At 40.7% G+C, this 21477-nt stretch overlaps 1 protein-coding gene across 1 annotated transcript; it reads right to left on the bottom strand.

Moving 5' to 3' along the window:
• Window positions 1-411: 411 nt before the first annotated feature.
• On the bottom strand, window positions 412-19993 carry tmem119b (transmembrane protein 119b). Its single transcript, XM_072587939.1, has 2 exons — window positions 19628-19993; window positions 412-4033 (listed from the first exon to the last, which is right to left on the bottom strand). The coding sequence occupies exon 2, from the start codon at window positions 4003-4005 to the stop codon at window positions 2944-2946; it is 1062 nt and encodes a 353-aa protein (XP_072444040.1). The 5' UTR covers window positions 4006-4033; window positions 19628-19993; the 3' UTR covers window positions 412-2943.
• Between the last annotated feature and the right edge of the window lie 1484 nt (window positions 19994-21477).

Here is a 21477-nt window from a genome sequence, read left to right as displayed (position 1 = left end):
TTTGGAAAGGAGAATAAAAACACACACGGAAGCCTCCCCCTTAGCGAAGACTTGCAGCAAGACCCACCTTAACCCGTGAGACCTACCTTCATCAAACAGAGCTATTTTTACATCAGAGAAGATCATTGCAGCTGATATACTTTCTCAGACGGATAGCGCCAGATAGAGAATAACTATTATGGGAATATTTGAAATGCTCACATGGAGTTTTAAATAAAGAATACTTGGTTAATAAAATTGAATTGAACTGCAAACAAAATTCTGTGTCCTTTTGTCCATCTCACTGACAAGAGTGCTTAGGTCAAAATGTTTTTGGTATAACAAGCTAGTCAAAGTGTTCAGTGCACGGACAACAGCGTTATCTGTGGAATAGAGTTGGAGGACTGAACTTAAAATAAAAACAGGAAGATGTTGTTTTATTAAAAATGGTTTATTATTGCATTTTGGCAGCAGTAAGTTCCAATACATTCTGAACTCAACAGAAAAGCATTAAACAGAATCTTTAACATTGTCCAGCCTTGTGTGTTATGAGATTTTCATGAGAAGACAGTGAGATGTGGTAACATAAACGTAGCTGTCCTGGTGAAGCATGCAGTGCCACAGATTGAGAGCTGGGAGTTGACTACCATATGCTACAGGCAGTGAGCCCTCAACCTCCTAGGCAGAGTTTACTCAGAATGAAATTCCCTTGAGTGGAAACATTCTGAAGGTCAGTTCCTGCAGACACCCTCCCCTTAGCTCCAGCAGCCAGTAACACCAGTAACTGGTCACATTTTGTGAATGAGTGCACCAGAAGAACCAAAATTAGAGAGAAGGTGGGGAGGGAGAAATAATGAATCATTTTCCAAAAATCTGTGCTTGATTAACATGATCACAGTTTTAGGATGTAGATAAAGCAAGCATCAAAAATTCTTATCCTTGTACAATAACCTCCTAAAGAAAAGCTTGATCTCTCGTCTTGCTTGAAGCACCGGCCTATCAGGGTCTGAAAGACTTAAGACCCAGGGCATGGATGATCAGCTAAACCTCATGTTGATAGACCTGCTGTGCATTCCCACATTTTCTGCTTGTATTCCAGTCTTTTCCATGATCTTACAAGTTTGAATGCCCTCCATCCGACCCAACCCTATTAGTTCCATTCCCTAATCCATGCTATATTGAGGCCATATAAAACAAGGGTTGCAGCATCAACAGGCTGGGAAAGGAGATGGCAACTGATGCTCTCTCCATGGAAATTGGCTCTTTGTCCAATTTAGAGATGGCCGACCGCACTGCTGACCACCTGAGCGTCGAGACCAGAGTCCATGGGATAAACTGCTCACCTCAAGAAGCGATCTCTGAAGAGCTAAGTGAAAAATGGATTTCCGAAGCATGAAATAATGGAATTGTAATGGCCAAATTGCCATGATCGTGTTATTCCGAGTAAGCTGAGAGCACATCCTCACAGCCAGTATGTTAAAAGCTGGTTTCAGGGTTAAATATGACCAATTTCATGTTGAATCACGCTGGCACTGAGTTCTCTCTGTGGCTGGAAATATTCCCTCATCTTCCTGGAAGCACTCAACATCCATATTGCATACAAGAAACTCAAGCATTTGGATTTTAGAAGACTTTAAAGCATGTGTCAGAAATTGTGCCTAGTTTTACTAAATCTAAAAGCAGAGGAGAACTCTCCACTAAAATAGAAGGGTAATTTGAGATCGGAGATTGCAGTTTATTCTGATAAACCTTAAATTTCCTTCAAGGAGCTTGACTCCTATCAATACTGCTAGGTGTTTAATTTTGTTCAGATCCTGCCTGAACAATCTGTGACAATAATACTTCTTTAACAAAGTGTGTTGCAATTTTTTTGTTCAATCCTTTAAATGAATGGCATTGCTGGGATAAGAGACACATTCAAGTTTCAACCCTTCCTTTCAGATTACTATTTCTGATCACTGCCAATTGCATACACCAGCTGGGATAGGTATTTTCTAATCAACCTGTTCAAAGATGTCATGAGACACCTCTTGAACCTCTTGACTCAGAGATAAGGACTACCACTGTACCACAGACACCTCCACTGACTGGGATATGTAAGGGCTAAAATATGCAGAATTCCAATTTTGATTTTAAATGGCTGCAATTATAGCTCATTCATTACTTGTAATAAGGCAAAATTTAAGTGTACTCAAATTCTTTACATTTGACATGTTAACAATTTACAAGGAAAATGTTTACTTCCTGCATTCCAGGGTTCCTTAATGCTTGCTGGCAGCTGACAGATAATTGTCCATGTGTCTAAGGTGTGTTATCTTCTGCTTCAGGTAAGCCCAAGAGCATTGACCAAAATCTGTCTCTGTTGTTCTGCATAAGTTGTAAATATCCACTTGGATGGCAGAAATTGTAGTCATGAGAGGAGGTAACGATTCAGCAACATGACTGAACATGTGAAATTGGTTGAAGTTCTGAACTGGGGTTACCTATTCGGATTTGGTGTTCTCAATTAGAATATTTGTCCAAAGACTATATTTGCATTCCTCATAGTGGTTAAACTGCCCAAAGAGCAAATTGAAGCATTCCAGAATAGTGGAATCTCCTTGTGGTTTTCCCATTTACAGGCTGATTAAACCCCCAGTGCCGTGGAAATTAAAATAGTCTCATGGGTCTGTGGCAATGTTTTCTATGCTGAAGTAGAGAGAAAAGATAAAACTGGATTACTGGATTTAAAAACAAATATTTTTATAAGTATTGAAAATGGTTATGGCTTTCATTACGCATATCATCTTCCTGCATGTTTTTTCTGCTGATTTTGTTTTGTAAAATTGGCTTGCAAAAGATCTGGTCAAAACTATGCGGTTTAGTTGTAAGCAGAACAAACACGCCAGATAGTGAATGTCCAAGTAGTCCTTTGTATACTTTCCATGTCAATCTAACGCTGATTCATCCTTTGTTTCTGCTCTTTTAAAAAGCTCTGCTGTCATTTGGTGCACCATTACAATTTGAGATCAATGGCACATTCTCCAGATCGCCAGTGTTGTCTGCACTGGGTTCAGCAACACTGGCTTTTTCATTCAACCCCTGCTGTGCTAACTTTGGCTCCTGGCTGTCTGGATTGACATTACCCACACCTTTCATCTCGACTGTGTCTGCTGTCTGGTCCAAAGTGAACTTGGGGGACTTACTGCCCATATCATCAGCAGATAGTTGATTGGAGTTGGTACTTGGAACTTCTTCATTTTCCAGTTCCTGCTCTGTCCCCTTCCCATGCTCATCATCACTTTTCTTGCTTTCTCCCTTTTGTTCTTCTTTATTTCCATCCTCTTTGCTGTCTGTACCCAGTACTTTGTCTTCCTTGTTTTCTATTATGTTCAATGTGTTGTCTACTCCTGCTGCTTCTTGTAATGTGGTGCTCGCACCGTCCTTTTCTGGAGTGTGGGAAGCCTCTCCCTTTGCGGTATCAGTCTCTCCTTTGGTTGGCGTCTTCTTTTTGAGGTTGTGGGTCACGGTGAGTATGTCTGTTTCCAGTTGCTTAGAATCTTCCCTGGGCTCATCATTGACCTTCTCGGGAATCTCATCAAATGACTTGGTCGAACCCCGTTTATCTTGCTCATTCACATACTTTTTCTTTGGGTAGGAAGATGGGTAATAGGCTGAAGCCTTGTAGTTTTGCCTCACCAGCACTATAGCACACACTATGACAACCAGTAAGATTAGAAGAACCCCACCAATGATGATTAAGCTCATGTATTGGTTAATGAATCCCATAATAGCAGCACCAATGGTTGTGGGTTTTGCAGTGGCACTAATAGCCTCATTTACAGAAACGGGGTCAGCACTGCTCGTAGATGTTGACACCTTCCCAGTCAAAAACATGATTTCAGTAGAAGACATGTCAGATTCTGAACCTCCAGATGATTCTGCTGAGGCTGTTGATATGGGTGCAGATGAATGAGCGCTGGGAAATGTTGTACTTGGGCGTATTGTTGTGAGGGCAAGTAGCCAAAATGCCAATGGAATGGCCATTGTTGTCTTTCACAGTTAGCTCAAAAATCTATTTAAATCAAAGAAGAACAAAACAACAGATTAGAATGAGAAAATACAATGTTCAAATACTATTAAGATTAACTATATTAATTTCTTGGAGGTTGAAACATAAACTACACATGAAAGAGGCCAGGTGCAGTGCAGGGTAAATGTTGAGTTAGGAGAAGCCCGGTGTTGGAATTTCTCTGGTCTGCGATTAGAGAGGGGGAAAATCAATTAAAGAAATTCCTGCTCCTATTTGCAATCCAATGACCCTCATCTCTAAGTCAGGATTGGATTTGTGAGGAATCCAAATGGCTAAGGATGAGTTACAGCCCTTTACATCTCTTCGAATATCGATTCTCATTCAAGTTAATGGAAAATCATGGAAGTCTGACCTATTTTTAAACAGCAGATGTAATGTCTTAGACAGCTTGTGGCATTCAGGCTGTATTGTTGACATGTATTTTGGCACTCATCCACAGACTCTATCAACAAACACATCGACCTGGACCCAATATATCGGCCACTACAGCGGACAGCTTGAACTGACAACCGGAAGCGGCAGAGACAGGCCACTATAAATGCCAGAGGAAACAGCACAGAAGTGCTTCACAGGAGGCTCCCAAGCACTGAGGATGTCACCTAGACAGGGGACGAAACGTTTGCAAGACAAATTCCCAGCTCGGCAAACAGAACCACAACAACGAGCACCCGAGCTACAAATCTTCTCCCAAACTTTGTATTGTTGACACCTTACCATATGCATTAAAGACCCCTGGATCAAAGCAGTTTTCTGGACCCTGAGTTGTGATGATGTAATTTGCTCAAATTTACAAATTTAAATAGTGGAATGAGAGTAATGTGGAACTTGCAGCTACTCCTGAGATTTCGGCTTAATTTTTGATTTACTTCTAGATTTCGCACAGTTATTATATTTCAGTAGTATAAGATTTTTATTTTAATTCATTTTTTTACACTTAGATAAATGCATGAATAAGAACTTTTTGGAGGGTTATGGGCCAAGCGCAGGCAGGTGGGACTAGTTTAATTTGGGATTATGGCTGACATGGACTGGTTCAACGGAACGGTTTGCTTCCATGCTGTATGACTCTATCTGGGCGAATCAGTTTACTTGCCACCCCAATTCTCTGTTTGTTATCACAAGCCCCTTGTTTCATAAAGGTCGTTGATGTGTTTATGGCTCAGTCTAGCAGGGTAGGCCATATAACATCCTGTTAATGAACAACATTTTCCTTTTGGATTAGGCTGTGATGGAAGATTCTCAACTTCTGCCATGGATTAAAAGCAAATTGCTGTCATTTACAGAGCTGAGAGGATGATTCGACTCTTGTACCATAGCAAGGATAATTGTGGAATGAAAATAAAAGAGGATGGAAATCTAAGCAATCGTGCACAAAGTCAAAACTAACACAGGCCTCTTTATAATTTAAACCTACTGAGAGCTTCATGATACAGGTAGACTGCTTACTAAGGCTAGATCATGCAGAAACTGGGGGATCTAACCAATTGGAAACAAAATTAGCTTGAAGTCAGGAGACAGACGATGGTGGTACAAGATTGCTTTTTGAACTGGAGACCCATGACCAGCGGTATGCCACAAGGGTCAGTGGTGGGTCCAATGCTTATCATCATTTATATAAATGATTTGGATGTAAATATAGGAGGCATGTTTAATAAATTTGCAAATAACACCAAAATAGGAAGTGTGGTGGACAGTGAAGAAGATTATCTCAGAATACAAAGCGACCTTGATTAGATGGGCCACTGAGCCAAGGAGTGGCAGATGGAGTTTAATTTAGATAAACGTGAGGTTGTAGAGTCATAGAGTCATAGAGATGTACAGCACGGTCCAACTCATCCATACCTACCAGATATCCCAACCTAATCTAGTCTCATTTGCCAGCACTTGGCCCATATCCCTCATATACCCATCCAGATACTTTTAAATGTCGCAAATGTACCAGCCTCCACCACTTCCTCTGGCAGCTCATTCCATACACACACCATCCTCTAAGTGAAAAAATTGCCCCTTGCGTCTCTTTTATGTCTTTCCCCTCTCACCCTTAAACTATGCCCTCTAATTCTGGACTCCCCCATCCGAGGGAACATACTTTGCCTATTTAGCCTATCAATGCCCCTCATGATTTTATAAACCTCTATAAGGTCAACCCTCAGCCTCCGACGCTCCAGAGAAAACCGCCCCAGCCTGTTCAGCCTCCCCCTATAGCTCAAATCCTCCAACCCTGGCAACATCCTTGTAAATCTTTTCTGAATTCTTTCAAGTTCAACAACTTGAGTTTCTTCATAAGTTTCTGCACCTGGTTCTTGGGAGAGGGCTTCAGGGCCAAGACAGTGGTAATATTTTTTGGTTGCTCAATCCATTAGATTGATGTCAGATGCCCGATAGCTAACACCAGAAACAAAATTAAATTCCTCTCAAGGAAAATGAAATCCAAGCTTTGGAGATTGATGGATTTTTGTGGACAACTTTACTTAGATGTCAGAAGTAAACACCACAACGTCACCATTGACCACAGAATGCAGACATACGTTTAATTTGTACCAAATTGGAATCTTAGTAAAATATGCTGACATTTGAAAATCCATCTGAATCCATCCGTCTGATGACATTTGGCATGAAAGGATGGAAAGTGGCAAAATGCAAGGAACACAAAATGGTTAATAAACTTTGAGATTTTCATTTTAAAAGGGCCATACTTATAACAGTGTCTGACAGCCTGAAGGATCTTAGTTTTAATTAACTTCCTCACAATGGGCAAGAATGCCTTTGCCAACTTACCACTACTTGCTTTACAATAATGAGCAACATGTTCCATCTTGGAGGTTAACATAACCAGACAAGTACAATTGGGAATCTATTTGGAACAATCATTAACTGGACTTCCTTGGAAGGATTGAAGAAAGCAGGCAGTAAAACTGAGACAGAAGAATACATCCTTACTGTCGGGTAGGAAGTGCAATTATGTTTTGATAGTTCATGGAAGTTTTTAATCTTCCTCTACACCCCCACTTCCCACCCAGATTTTCCAATCATAACCTTTCACTAAAACCACTTTTGTCTGCTGATAGCTTTTCTCACTTCCCCAATTCCAAATAAAGGCCAAAATTTCATCTGTTTTCTAATTCTTTGTTATATCTGCATTATAAATCCTGCAGCACTGCACTACTTACAGCCTCTCAATCCATAATTCACCAGTACTATGTATTTTCTTCAAGCAGAAATTAATGACACCAGGGGGGTTAGAATAGAGAAAGCCATTTAAGTCAGAGAACATCACTGTCAAGTCATATTTCATCCTCACCCAATGTCCATGCGCATTCAGGTTGATAGAAATATAGCAGAAAAGACCAGTTTTGTGATGAATATCAAAACAAAGTACATTGGACTACTCTTATTTAGAACTGGAAAAGATACTTGTATTGCATTTCCCAAAATCATCTTCCATTTGTTACTATAATTGGATTAACAATTTCTAAACAGTGCCCAAGACATGGAAACACATCTGATGGCAAGTTGTCAATCAATTTCAAACTGCATGGAATCCAGCCAAGACAACATGTATAACAACACAACACTGCCAATTTTTTGTTGGTTTCGCTGTTCCAGATTGCCAGGTCTCATCCCCTAAGGCCACACCTGAACTTGTCTGGTGTTTCATTCCACCCAATGGCTTGCCAATTTGGCCAGTTACCAAATGGGAAACAAGAAAAAAAGATTATAAATTCTTGCTGTTCAATTAGAACTTTTATATTCTTAGTCTCACCCGGTTCTTTTCTCTGTCCCCATTACCCAAGTAAATAGCCATTATCCAAGAGTCCTTTCAAACAGCACAAAATTCCCCTGCTTCTCTATATAGTTAGCAGGGAGGCAGTTGTGTGGTGGTACTATTACTGGTCTAATAATCCAGAACCTCAAGTTAATAAAAAAAACCCACCAAGGCACAAGGAATTGAAAATGAGCAAAATGGCAACTGTATATCCACTGTCAATAGTTATAAAGACTCATGTGGGTCACTAATGTTCTTTACAGAAAGCATCTGCTGTTATTTTCTGATTTGGTCTACATATGACTCCAAACCCACAGCAATGTGGTTGACTTTCAATACCTTCTGAAATGGCCACACAAGCGACTCAGTTTCAGGACAGATAACAATGGGAAATAAATGTTGGTCTAGCCAGCAACATCCCACATCCCATGAACAAGTAATAAGGACCACTAGTACAATAGTATTTGAAATAGTTCACTTTCTTTATCAGCTTGAAATCAAATTAGGTGAAGCACAAACTCAATGATTATGAAAACAAATAATTTGTTTGGTTGAACCAAAGTTTGTTTTAAAAAGTAAGAAAGTTTTAAAAATTAATCATTCGTGTCTAATATAAACAGGACCAGCAGGGATCCATTCAGCCCATTGAATCTATTTCACCTTTCTATATGATCTGCAGGTAACAAGTGTTTTACTTTAAAGATCATATGTTTGACAGAAGTGAACATGCCCAAGATCTGTTGTTTTTATTACAGAAGTAGATTTCCAGCATGCACAGTGTTTTGCTGCTTTAAATGGTCACAGTGGTTAGTGCTGGGAGGAAGAAGATAAGCATTACAAAGGCATAATAGCAGTTTTTGACAGGCAGCTCAAGTTTTAAAATGGCTGGATTTCAGAGGTTCAAGGTAATACCTCATCACCACCTCCTCAATGGCAATTAGAAATGGGCAATCAACACTGGCCTCACCAGCAGACTTTAGGTGTTGAATGCAGAGGAAATTGAAATCTATTACAACAAGCCACAGAATTGTGTTGCATTTTGGTAAGGCAAGCCAGGGCAGCACTTACACAGTTAATGGTAGGGCCCTTCGGAGTGTTGCTGAACAAAGAGACTTAGGGGTGTAGGTACATAATTCCTTGAAAGTTGAGTCGCAGATAAACAGGGTGGTGAAGAAGGCATTTAGCATGCTTGTCTTCTTTGGTCAGAACATTCAGTATAGGAATTGGGATGTCATGTTGCAGTTGTACAGGACATTGGTTAGGCCACTTTTAGAATAATATGTACAATTCTGGTTGCCCTTCTATAGGGAGGATGATGTTAAATTTGAGACAGTACAGAAAAGATTTGCAAGGATGTTGCCAGGGCTAGAGGGTCTGAACTACAGGGAGAATCTGAATAGGTGGGTTTTTTTGTTCCCTGTAGTGTCAGAGGCTGAGGGGTGACCTTATAGTGGTTTATAAAAACGTGAGGGGCATGGATAGGGTGATTAAACAAGATCTTTTACCCAGGGTAGGGAAGTTCTAAACTATAAGGTTTAGGTCGGAAGTGAGAGGGGAAAGATTTAAAAAGGGCCTGAGGGGTAACATTTCCACACAGAGGGTGGTGGATGTATGGAATGAGCTGCCAGAGAAAGTGGTGGAGGCGGGAACAATTACAACATTTACAAGGCATCTGTTTGGATATAGAATAGGAAGGGTTTGGAGAGATATGGGCCAAATGCTGGCAAATGGGAGTCAGGCAGTTGGACTATCTGGTTTGCGTGGATGGTTTGGACTGAAGAGTCTATTTTCAAACTGGATGAATCTATGACACTATGCACAATTTCAGAAGTACAGAAGTCAGGCCACAATGAGGATAGCACTGCATGAGCACTCATGAAGAGCTCCGGCTGTGACTGTCAGCAATGTAGTGAAAATAGGAACTGAATCTATGTTTAAATTTAAACAAACATCAAGATAATTATATCACTGAACTAATTGAGTCAACGGTAGAATACTGACTGAGATCCAGAAGGTACGATGTTTAATGCAGGGCTTACCAGTCCCTGCACAATATGGGCCATGGCGAGAATGTTGGGAAAATCTGGAGATATTCAGCGAGGCCTTTCTCAATGTCAAGACCAAAAAGCCCCATTTTCCAATCAAGTGTTGGACATCGAGAGGAGATTCTCACTAAAACATGGCAAGGAGCCACTTAGCATGGATTTTCACTCATTAACAGCCTCATTATTATTTAATCTCAACTCATTAGTTTGCAGTTTCCCATTCTGTCACATCAGGAAAATTCCTGTCACTAGAGGATGATAGGAATCTGGAACTCACTGTCTGTAAGGGTGGCACAGGGAGAAACTTTCATAACATTCGAGAAGTCAGGTGGGACTAAATTTGGGTTGAGACATCTGGTCAGCATGAATGAGTTGGACCGAAGGGTCTGTTTCCATGCTGTACATCTCTAGGACTCTATGACTCTAAGTATTTAGATGTTCACTTGTTGCTGGAAAATGGAGTTAAGACAGTTAGGTGCTTGATTTTGACTGGCAGAGTCTGGATGGTTGAAAGGACCTTTATCTGTACTGGAGTTCTATTATTCTATACACAACTGAGCAACTTGCCAGTCTCAAATGATGGTCTCAATCACACTTTCCAACAGTGGGTATTAGTTAGTAACCAGAGTTGATTTTTATTGAAGATTTGAAGGAAATTTACAGGCTCCCCTCAAGAGCCAAGTCAACTCAGGCCTGACAACAGCCTGACCTTGCTGATTTATATATCGAATAGAATGCTGATTTCTCTTTATTCATTCACAGGTTGGTAGCCTGCTGGACTAGGCCAGGGTTCTGTTTCTCAAGAAAATGACAGGGAGCTCCATTAGTGCCTATTTCAAATGAGAGTTTGGATTCAAATGCATTTTTATGTTTCTGAAGTCACAAGTCATAGACCAGACAAGGACAGCAGATTGCCTTTCAGAAAAGGCATGAGTGAACTGGATGAGTTTTTACATCAGTTTGGTAGTTCCACAATTATCCATATGAACTACTTAATTCCATAGTGCCATTTAATTTTTGCTGATGAAATTTGAGTCGTCTCTGGCTCACTGGAACAGGCCTTTGATTATTAGTCGAGGGTTCACTAGACTACCATTTCCCCCGAGCCTTCACTTGCCCAGCTGGGTTCCCTTTTCTGATTGCCACAACTTGGACGAAGGTGAGCTCAGACTTGCCATGAGAGTTCTGACTTTTGAGTGGTCTTTCAACACAGACCATCCTGATTCACGTGATGATGAATGATCACTTGAGTGAAATACCAAAACGGGGGAGGGGGGTTCTGCTGACCGTGGAATTCTGCTGGGCGTATCAGCATCTTCAGGAAAGGTAGGGAAAAGTAAGGAAAACCATTACAGCTACCCAGTCCCCAGGAGCTCTGTACTGTGTTCAGCATTGAATAGAGTGAGATTTCTCGCATTCTTGGACAATGCTACAGAGGAAACCACAGCATATGTGGCATTACTTTAAATCTGAAGGCATTTAGTGCTTTTCTTTTACAAACGCAATCTGGTTTTCCAGCTAGTTATGATTTTCTTTGTCCTTGCTTAACGTGAGAAAGCTGAAAACATCCAAATCAATGATCAGACAAAGACTGGAAATGTAATTTATTGAAAAGCACACACAGGGGTGTCAATATACCTGAAGCACTGGGAGTTTTTGTTTTAAAAGTCCATTTTCCAGAAAGGAAGAAACAAAAGGTCAGAGGCCTGATGAGTCTAACAGAAACTATCATCATGTTGCTATAAATCTGGAGAGTTAATACAGACTCCAAACATTACAGAGAGGCCAGCTCAGCAACTCAGCGAGAATCTGTGGTTCCGTGGCTACATAGGGAATGTCTTTATTTTTGGATTGTTTTCCTGTTGCTGTTAGTTTGAAGTTGGATACATGTACAAAACTGAGAGAAGGGGAATGAGGCAAGGCAGAGGTGGTGAAGTTACGGGAAGAAATTCAGAAACAGAGGGAATTAAGAAGGCTGGTAAGTCAAAAATGAGAGAGAAAGTGCAGAAAGGAGAAGCGAGTGAGAGTACGAGAGGAAAAGGCAAGAACCAGAAGGAACAAGAGAGAAAGAATAAATTTTTAAAAAGTGAGAGGAAAGAACTGAGAATGTGAGAGCGAGAGGAAGTGAGACAAAAAAATGGGGCAGTGAGAGTGAGTCAATGAAAGGCACCAGTGAACACAAGAGGGGCAGATAGTTTGCAGGGATGGAGTGAGAAGAAGAGTAGAAAAATCAGCTGCGATTAACAATTAAAGAGAGAAAGAATGTTTTCGGAGTAGTAAGGCGTATTAATTGACAAGGTGAGACAGCCAGATTAGCAAGGAAACAATGAAAGAGTCAATGTAGCAAAGGAAAAGAGGGAGTAATACATTGTAGTGGGAATACGTGAAAGAGTGAGAGGACATGCACAAAAGAGGGAATAGTAGAATGAAGTGTATAGAAATATGAACAAAGGATAAGTGCACTAAAAGATTAATGATTAGATTAGAAGGAATTGGGAGGAAATGGGAGAAAAGGGGTGGTAATGGAGATGTGAGGTTTAGAGGGAGAAGAAGCACATATACAGGAATGCTACAAATCCATGACCAAGCTGTTGACAACATCTGTTTGACTTGTGCATTGAAGAAGGAGTGCTTCAAAATATGACAGCAATGGGGAGGAGAACATTAATTGGAATTCAAAGAGATATACCAAATGGATCAAGTTGGATCAAACTGTAGCTGTACGGGGTATTTTACTGCAGATGGACAAGTTGCAGTAAGGGTTGTGCTTGATAACCCACACGTGTGTGACATTTCTTCTTTTGTCTATATCCACAGGATGTACTAAGAATAAAAGTAACAGAATACAACAGTGCATATACCAGATTAGTATCATCATCGAATGAGTAAGACAGCAGCACATTTCTTAAGCGAAACAAAGTGTCAAATGTATTTTAAGCAGGTTAATTTGCAACTTTAACTACTTTCTTTAAAAAGAGATTCTATTGAAGGGACAATTTATTGGGAGGTTCAGTGGTCCAGTTGTGGGCAGTGCCCTCGAGTAAAAAGCAGTGCTCACTGCTTTTTGAGTATTCTGAGTATTTGACCAGGTGGCTAGAATGTTGGTACCGGTCCTTCAGTTGGCCAAAGGTTAATTATTTGGCTTTGTACCACCATGAACTTTTACAAGTAATTTTATTTTGAGAAAGACATATTGCAAAGGTTGATACATAAATAAAAATATTAGCTGCCCTTAGAATTACCTTTGAAAACAAAAAACATTTTATTCTTACATTGTGGTCACTTTAGGTGTTCACATCCACTATTTCTTTAGTGGATCTAAAGAAAGGGAATTCATGGAATGCTTACAGGATGGCTTTTTGGAACAGCTTGTCATGGAGCCCACAAGAGAGCAGGCTATTCTGGACCTAGTGCTTTGCAATGAACCAGGCTCTATAAAAGATCTTAAAGTAAGGGAACCCTTAGGAAGTAGCGACCATAATATGGTAGAGTTCAGTCTGGAGTTTGAAAGGGAGAAGACAAAATCTGATGTAATGGTGTTACAGTTGAATAAAGGTAATTATGAGGGCATGAGAGAGGAACTGACTAAAATAGACTGGAAGCAGAGGCTAACCGGGAAGACACTAGAGCAAAAATGGCAGGAGTTTGTAGGTATAATTGAGGACACTGTACAGAGGTTCATTCCCAAGAAAAGAAAGATTAACCGGGGAGGGATTAGACAACCTTGGCTGACAAAGGAAGTCAGGAAATGTATTAAAGAAAAAGAGAGATCCTATAAAGTGGCTAAGAACAGTGGGAAATCAGAAGATTGGGAAGGATACAAAAGCAAACAGAAGATAACAAAGAGTGTAATAAGAAATGAGAGGATCAAATATGAAGGTAGGCTAGCCAGTAATATTAGAAATAATAGTAAAAGTTTCTTTCAGTACATAAGAAACAAACGACAGGCAAAAGTAGACATTGGGCCACTTCAAACTGATGCAGGGAGCCTAGTGATGGGAGATAAGGAAATAGCAGGAGAACTTAACAAGTACTTTGCGTCAGTTTTCACAGTGGAAGACATGAGTAATATCCCAAAAATTAAAGGGTGTCACGGGGCTGAGTTGAGTATGGTTGCCATTACGAAAGAGATAGTGCTAGAAAAGTTAAAAAGTCTTAAAATTGATAAATCTCCTGGCCCTGATGGGATACACCCTAGAGTTCTGAGAGAGGTTGCTGACGAAATAGCAGAGGCATTGGTTGAGATCTTTCAAGAGTCACTGGAGTTAGGAAAGGTCCCAGATGATTGGAAGATGGCTGTAGTAACCCCCTTGTTCAAGAAAGGATCAAGGCAAAAGATGGAAAATTATAGGCCAATCAGCTTAACCTCGGTTGTTGGTAAAATTCTAGAATCCATCATTAAGGATGAGGTTTCTAAATTCTTGGAAGAGCAGAGTCTGATTAGAACAAGTCAACATGGATTTAGTAAAGGGAGGTCATGCCTGACAAACCTGTTGGAATTTTTTGAAGAGGTAACAAGTAGGTTAGACCAGGGGAACCCAGTGGATGTGGTCTATCTGGACTTTCAAAAGGCCTTTGATAAGGTGCCACACGGGAGACTGCTGAGCAAGGTGAGGGCCCATGGTGTTCGAGGTGAGCTGCTGGGATGGATTGAGGATTGGCTATCTAACAGACGGCAGAGAGTTGGGATAAAAGGTTCTTTTTCAGAATGGCAGCCGGTGACGAGCGGTGTCCCGCAGGGTTCGGTGCTGGGGCCACAGCTGTTCGCATTATATATTAATGATTTGGATGAGGGAACCGGGGGCATTCTAGCGAAGTTTGCCGATGATACAAAGTTAGGTAGACAGGCAGGTAGTACTGAGGAAGTGGGGAGGCTACAGAAGGATCTAGACAGGTTGGGAGAGTGGTCCAGGAAATGGCTGATGGAATTTAACGTGAGCAAGTGCGAGGTCTTGCACTTTGGCAAAAAGAATATAGGAATGGACTACTTTCTAAATGGTGAGAAACTTAATAAAGCCAAAGCACAAAGGGATCTGGGAGTGCTAGTCGAGGATTCTCTAAAGGTAAACATGCAGGTTGAGTCTGTGATTAAGAAAGCGAATGCAATGTTGTCTCTTATCTCAAGAGGGTTGGAATATAAAAGCAGAGATGTACTACTAAGACTTTATAAAGCTCTGGTTAGGCCCCATTTGGAGTACTGTGTCCAGTTTTGGTGCCCACACCTCAGGAAGGACATACTGGCACTGGAACGTGTCCAGCGGAGATTCACACGGATGATCCCTGGAATGACAGGTCTAGCATATGAGGAACGGCTGAGGATACTGGGATTGTATTCGTTGGAGTTTAGAAGATTAAGGGGAGATCTAATAGAGACGTACAAAATAATACATGGCTTTGAAAAGGTGGATGCTAGAAAATTGTTTCCGTTAGGCGAGGAGACTAGGACCCGTGGACACAGCCTTAGAATTAGAGGGGGTCATTTCAGAACGGAAATGTGGAGACATTTCTTCAGCCAGAGAGTGGTGGGCCTGTGGAATTCATTGCCACGGAGTGCAGTGGAAGCCGGGACGCTAAATGTCTTCAAGGCCGAGATTGATAGGTTCTTGTTGTCTAGAGGAATTAAGGGCTACGGGGAGAACGCTGGCAAGTGGAGCTGAAATGCGCATCAGCCATGATTGAATGGTGGAGTGGACTCGATGGGCCGAATGGCCTTACTTCCACTCCTATGTCTTATGGTCTTATGGTCTTATCCCTTTACATTTATCCCTCACTCCTTCACAGAGGTTACATTTTTGAATAGGAGAATGTAGAATTAATGAAGAAAAAAATTAAATACTTTCATTCCAATGGTTAATGAACATCTATGATTCGTAGAATCATATTTCACAGATTGAGGTCATTCACCCCATTGTATGTGTGCTAGCTCTCTGCAAAACAAGTCAATTACTCTAATTCTCTTGTGCTTTTTTTTACCCCAAGCCGATGAATCCTTTCCCATAAGCAATTTTTAAATCCAGTCCTAAGTACCTCCTGGAGATTGACCAAGCTGGCTGTGCAAAATCAGATGGGGTCTAGTCAGAAAATGATCCCAATAATTTGTAAAGGGAAGGAAAAGTCCCAACTAGGAGTAAGGATTTTTAAAAATCTTCCACAACAGCACTGCGAAGGAGTGTGTCACTGTATTATAGCTTGTGGACTTATGCCCAAGATTTCCCCATACGGTTTCAAGATTTACTTCTGGGTAACAGGTACTGCGGGTTTGATGGGAAAATTGAATCATTTTCTTTGATGTCTCTCCTTGTCAGAGAGCCATGTCACTCACAGACTTGTCTGCTTACCTCCTCAGCAGTGAATCAAGAATGGTGCAGGGAAACGAGAGATAATAAAACTCCTCAGTTAAACGAGCAGATATTCCACTGGTAGAAAGGCTCTTGTGGTGCAATGGTAATGTCACCACCTCTGGTCTAGGAAGCCTGTGTTCACATTCTATGTGCTCTACAGGTTTGCAAGTTGATCAGGAAATATCTGTAACCTGCTGCTGTTGGACACTGGCATTAACTGGTAGGTGGCACTCTTCAATTTACATCAGGTGGCCATTGGTGCTTCACAGTTTGGACATTTGTAATTTCTGTAAAGTTATAATAATCCAGAGGCCATATGTTGGAGTTGAGAATTTTAGAATTACAGTAGGAGAAGAGATTCAGGAGCTTTAGTTACAGTAACTGGTGATCTATATCAACAACAAATCTGGTGGATCAGTCTCAAGTATAAATGATAAAAGTGTCCCCTTTGTAGCCAGCATTGAGTGAATACAGATTGGCTTAGTTGTAATGTTTTCTGTGGCTTCCTAACCTGCTAAAATTCATCATCAAAGATGAGTGAAATAGCTTCCTGGGCAAATAATCTGTCAAAACATATTTTTTAATGGCAACAGTTTCTGATGTGGAAGGCACTGCCTGAATGGTTAGTGGAAGCAGTATCACTGGCAACGTCCACAAGGGTATTGGATCAATACATTGAAAGGAAACATTTTTCAGGGGCAATAACAGAAAGGTGGAACTAATCAGATAGCTCTTGCAAAGAGCTAGGTCAAACACGGTTGGCTGAATGGCCTTTCTGTACTGTATGAATCCATGAAGTATTGGAAAATATCAGTGCTCATGGAAATACCCCAATGAGGCCCAAACCTTCAGAGGATCACAAGGAATTGGTTTGAAAAAAATAATCTCGAGATTTTCTTTGAAATATCAAAGATAACATGGTAAGGTGATGTGCTACAGGAAATTCTAGGGTTTGTCATGAATTACCTGATCATTATCATAAGGCAATTTGTACTTTCAAGGACTCGCTTGAAGGCCAATAACTTGATGTCATGTTTAATCATTTCACAGCTGAGTTATGGGATGAGGGACAGGGTACTGCGTTTCAGGGATGAAATGAGTTCTGGGCATAGAGTTTGGGTTGCAAGCTGCTATTTATACTGGATTAGTGGTGCTGGAAGAGCACAGCAGTTCAGGCAGCATCCAACGAGCAGCGAAATCGACGTTTCGGGCAAAAGCCCTTCATCAGGAATAAAGATCCTGATGAAGGGCTTTTGCCCGAAACGTCGATTTCGCTGCTCGTTGGATGCTGCCTGAACTGCTGTGCTCTTCCAGAACCACTAATCCAGTATTTGGTTTTCAGCATCTGCAGTCATTGTTTTTACCTAGCTGCTATTTATAGTCTGTTGATCGAATTGAGATGGGCGACATCATTTTGAGGGAAAGATGTTTTGGGTTTACAGAAGATTGAGGATGTGAAAATGAGAAGAATGGGGGGCATTCAGAGGGTAGCTCCAACAGCTTGACAGGGAGGCATTAGAAGTGATTTACATATTGACCATGCAGAGCCATTACTAACCTAGGGTTGAGGCCCCATTCCTGCTCCCAAACTCTCTGCTCGCCAGCAGACTGAGAATCAATAACCTCCTTAAGGACACAACAGAAAAGGGTGGGATGCTGCAACAATTACATGAGCCCCGTGGTGAGCAGTGGGGGCTCAGCTGGCCTCTCATGAAATAGTTAAAATGAAACATTATTAGACACTATCCACTCACCACTTCATATTGTCATCGGGCTGAATTTGGAAGTGGAGGTCAGGATGTCCTCCAGAGAAAGGGTTAAAATTCAGTGAGAGAGTCACCAGCTCCTCCCAATAATTAGCTCCAGACCTCCCATTAGCTTCCCTCCAGGAGAAGGCACTGAGTAATGAATGGAAAACCAGTCAAATAGGATTCTTTGAAAATTGGGATATGAGGGGAAGAAAAGCATTCTCCAAATGAAACAAGCTTCTGTGAGCATTCCAGCTAATCTCAATTTGGCCCAGAACTCGGTTCATCCCTGAAACGCAGTACCCTGGCTCTCTCATCCCATAACTCAGCCATGAAATGATTAAACATGACATCAAGTTATTGGCCTTTGAGCGAGTCCTTGAAGGTACAAATTGCCTTTTACTGCCACACTGTCCATTGAATCTCTTTTTTTCATCTGAATCTGCGTCAAACAATTGTTTCTGTAAGATAATCTGTGAAGGTCCTGACTATTATGACTTTGAATCAAGTTGTTGGCTATGGTTTGAGATACAGTGCTGTGGAGTTACTAAGATGTAATATTTTTCAGCCGTTCCCCGCTCACTAGCTTTGCAATTTTGTCTGTGCTATTGGCAGCAGGGTCAAGTGAAAGTCAGGGTCTTCTTTGCAGGTTATAATGCTCTAAGCAGACACATCTACCACTAATATCCATAGTCTAGGTTGAATTTAGTGCAGCCAGATATGCCAGAAAAAGAAAAACTAGAACACAAAGGAATAAGGAAAGGGCTGGCAGCAGAGAAGAGGAATGTGAAATTCATAAAAAAAAGACAGAGTGAAGGAAAGAGTGAGCACTCAATCTGATTTAGCTTGCCCAAAGTGAAATGTAACATGACGGTAACAGAGCAAAATGACTGAGAGGGAGGGAAAAGAACAAGACAAAAATATGCATTTGGAGGAACAAAGACATTGATCAGAAAGTGAGAGGAGAGAAAATTCAACACAATTCTGGAGCAAATGGCTGGTTAAACAAAGGAAAGAAAGGGCTGTGTTTGCAATGCCAAGTAAATTAAGCATAAACCTGAAAAAGTACACTTTAATTTTCCATTTGCTGAATGCATTTCCAGCAATTTCAGTTTTCATTTCAAATGTCTCTCAGTTTTTAGTTTTACCAAATTTTTTTAAGCAGTTCAGGACTCTTTTGCAATATTCTTATTCCACCACACATGTTTTAGATTGAAAGGTGACAGCACAAGGAGTTAGTTCGGTGAAGAACAATGGGTGAAAATGTGTTCCCTTTGAAATGTTGATGGAAAAATCGTAAACAGAACTCCACGTTCATTTTGCGAATGGTGAAGACTGAGCTCCCCTAATATGTTGTTGGCAGCTTGCAAATCACATACTTTCTTAAATCTGTAGCATTTGAGACATGGAAATGGAGGGAAAGTGATGAGATGATGAGAGGCAGAGAGTGGAAAAGAAAGGAGAGAAGAACATTTTTGACTAAGTACCAGGGATTTTCCCATTCGCACTGAAAGCTCATAGTTTAATCTAAGACTATCTTCACAATAATCTGCATCGAAACGATATTTACTGCAATGCAATTATAACTTAACAAAAGCATAAGAGAATGAATAAAAGAAATTCTCTTCTTACATAGCTCGTGGCAGTTCAGACAAAAAACATAAACTTCGACTTACCCTGTGACCTTTTGTTTGAAACAAAGTAAGCGTCTTCTCAGTCAATGGCTTCTATGTGCAGTAGAGGTCTTGGAAATAAAAAGTTGGAAGGAGTTTTTCAACTTCTTGTCAGTCTTTACTGTTCTGTGCCCTTGGAAAAGCGTTCTCTTGCCAATTATCTTACAAGCAATTCCCTCAAGCCATGGGTTAGGAGCTAGGCTTGTGGGTTCTTCTCTCTCTCTCTCTCTCTCTCTTTCTTTCTCCTCCTCACCAGATTGTTTTCATTAGCTTGGAGTTTAATGTGGGAGAGCCTGCAGGGATAGAGTGCTCTTCAGCAGCAGACTTCCTGTCAGACGCTTGTGTGCTGTGTTGAGACCAGATCGCTTTACTTTATGCAGCTGATTGAGCTGCTGGGAGTCACAGAGAGAGAGAGAGAGAGAAAGGGTTGTGTCTATGCGTGTTCATGCATGTTTCAATTGAACAGAAAATCTCGGTGAATCATTGGTTACTAATAAAAGATACAAAGAAGAATGAACAGAAATATCATCTGTTGTCAATGTTTTGTTTTTAAACATGCCCTCCACAAAAAGAAAGTTTGTCTCAAAGTTCTTAGCAAAAGAGAAAAAGAACTGTATTTTGAGCTATGAAATGTGTTTTATGTATCTCCTGGGGAGTTATTTATGGAGGATTAACCCTTCTGAATGTGAACTCTTCTCCTTTCCTTCCCTCTCCAGTACTCCTTCTTAAAGGAGCCATGTATCACATGCTGTGGGTTTCACCTCCAAGTCTGGAAATAGTGGGTTCAAGTTCCCATTCCTGAAATGGAAGCACATAATTCAGGCTTAGACTCCAATGCAGTACTGAAAGAACACTGCTATGTTGGAAGTGCTATCTTTTAAGTGAAACATTAAAAACCAATGCCCCTCACCTGCACATAAATGATCTCTTTCAAAGAAATGGAGAGATGCTTTTTTGTGGAGCAAAGGGTTAATGATCCTTTACTCTAAGAACAGCCTATGTACAAAGAACTGTGTCATAATAATGTCGATTACATGGAGGTGGAACTGAAGTCTGTAGGATTCAAGAGATATCCTCTCTTACCATCTCTGTGTACAGTTATGTTTAATAAAGGCTGTTGATTTTCATTATCAAGAATGTGGACTACCTTCCATGAACAACACGGTCCTGATCTTACATCATTAAACCCCTGTATGACGGAATAGTGATCCCTCAATGAACATCACATCTCTGTTTGAGGTAGGTATCCATGTCCAAATCAATTGTTGCTTTTCCAAAATTATAACAGTAACTACACTTCAAAAGTACTTCATTGACTTGGATGTTATGGACTCATGACAATGTAAACAACTTTTCTCTTCATCCTTTTTGGCCAGGAACAGTTTGGTGGCTGCCTGCTGCTCTTTGGTATCTCCCCAAGGGTTTGCACTTTGTGCCAATGAGACAATGAGGGTTCATGGAGTTTTCTGTAATGGAAAGAATGAATTAATGTTAATAGTTAATAGCTAGAATGTAACATCAATGTTGTTAGGTGATGCCACATCATCTAGGCTTGGGACCTGAGGGAAGTACGTTGTAATGGTGTCCTGCTGAACAGTGTCTCCATAAATAGTTAGCCAAAGCTTTGCAACAATATTATTTCTGGCCCTCATCTGTAGGAAATTCAGAATCCAGTTTTGATATTCATTCATATTCAACTAGAAACTGTATCAGAGCCAATGAAGTCAGATCTCATTCGCCTAAACTGCCCACTGGTAGTTTCTGGAGAGTAGGTAAGGGGAAATATGATTCAATTTACCACTTCTTCAAACTGCTTACTGTCACCTTGGCTGAGTTCTTTGAATCAACACATA

Source organism: Chiloscyllium punctatum, chromosome 17 (genome assembly GCF_047496795.1).
Source record: "Chiloscyllium punctatum isolate Juve2018m chromosome 17, sChiPun1.3, whole genome shotgun sequence".
In the NCBI taxonomy this organism is placed as follows: Eukaryota; Metazoa; Chordata; class Chondrichthyes; order Orectolobiformes; family Hemiscylliidae; genus Chiloscyllium; species Chiloscyllium punctatum.
This window is presented reverse-complemented; position numbering and strand designations above follow the sequence as displayed.

Excerpts from the sequence above, each read along its gene's own strand:
- tmem119b (XM_072587939.1), bottom strand. The coding sequence starts at position 4,005 with ATGGCCATTCCATTGGCATTTTGGCTACTTGCCCTCACAACAATACGC.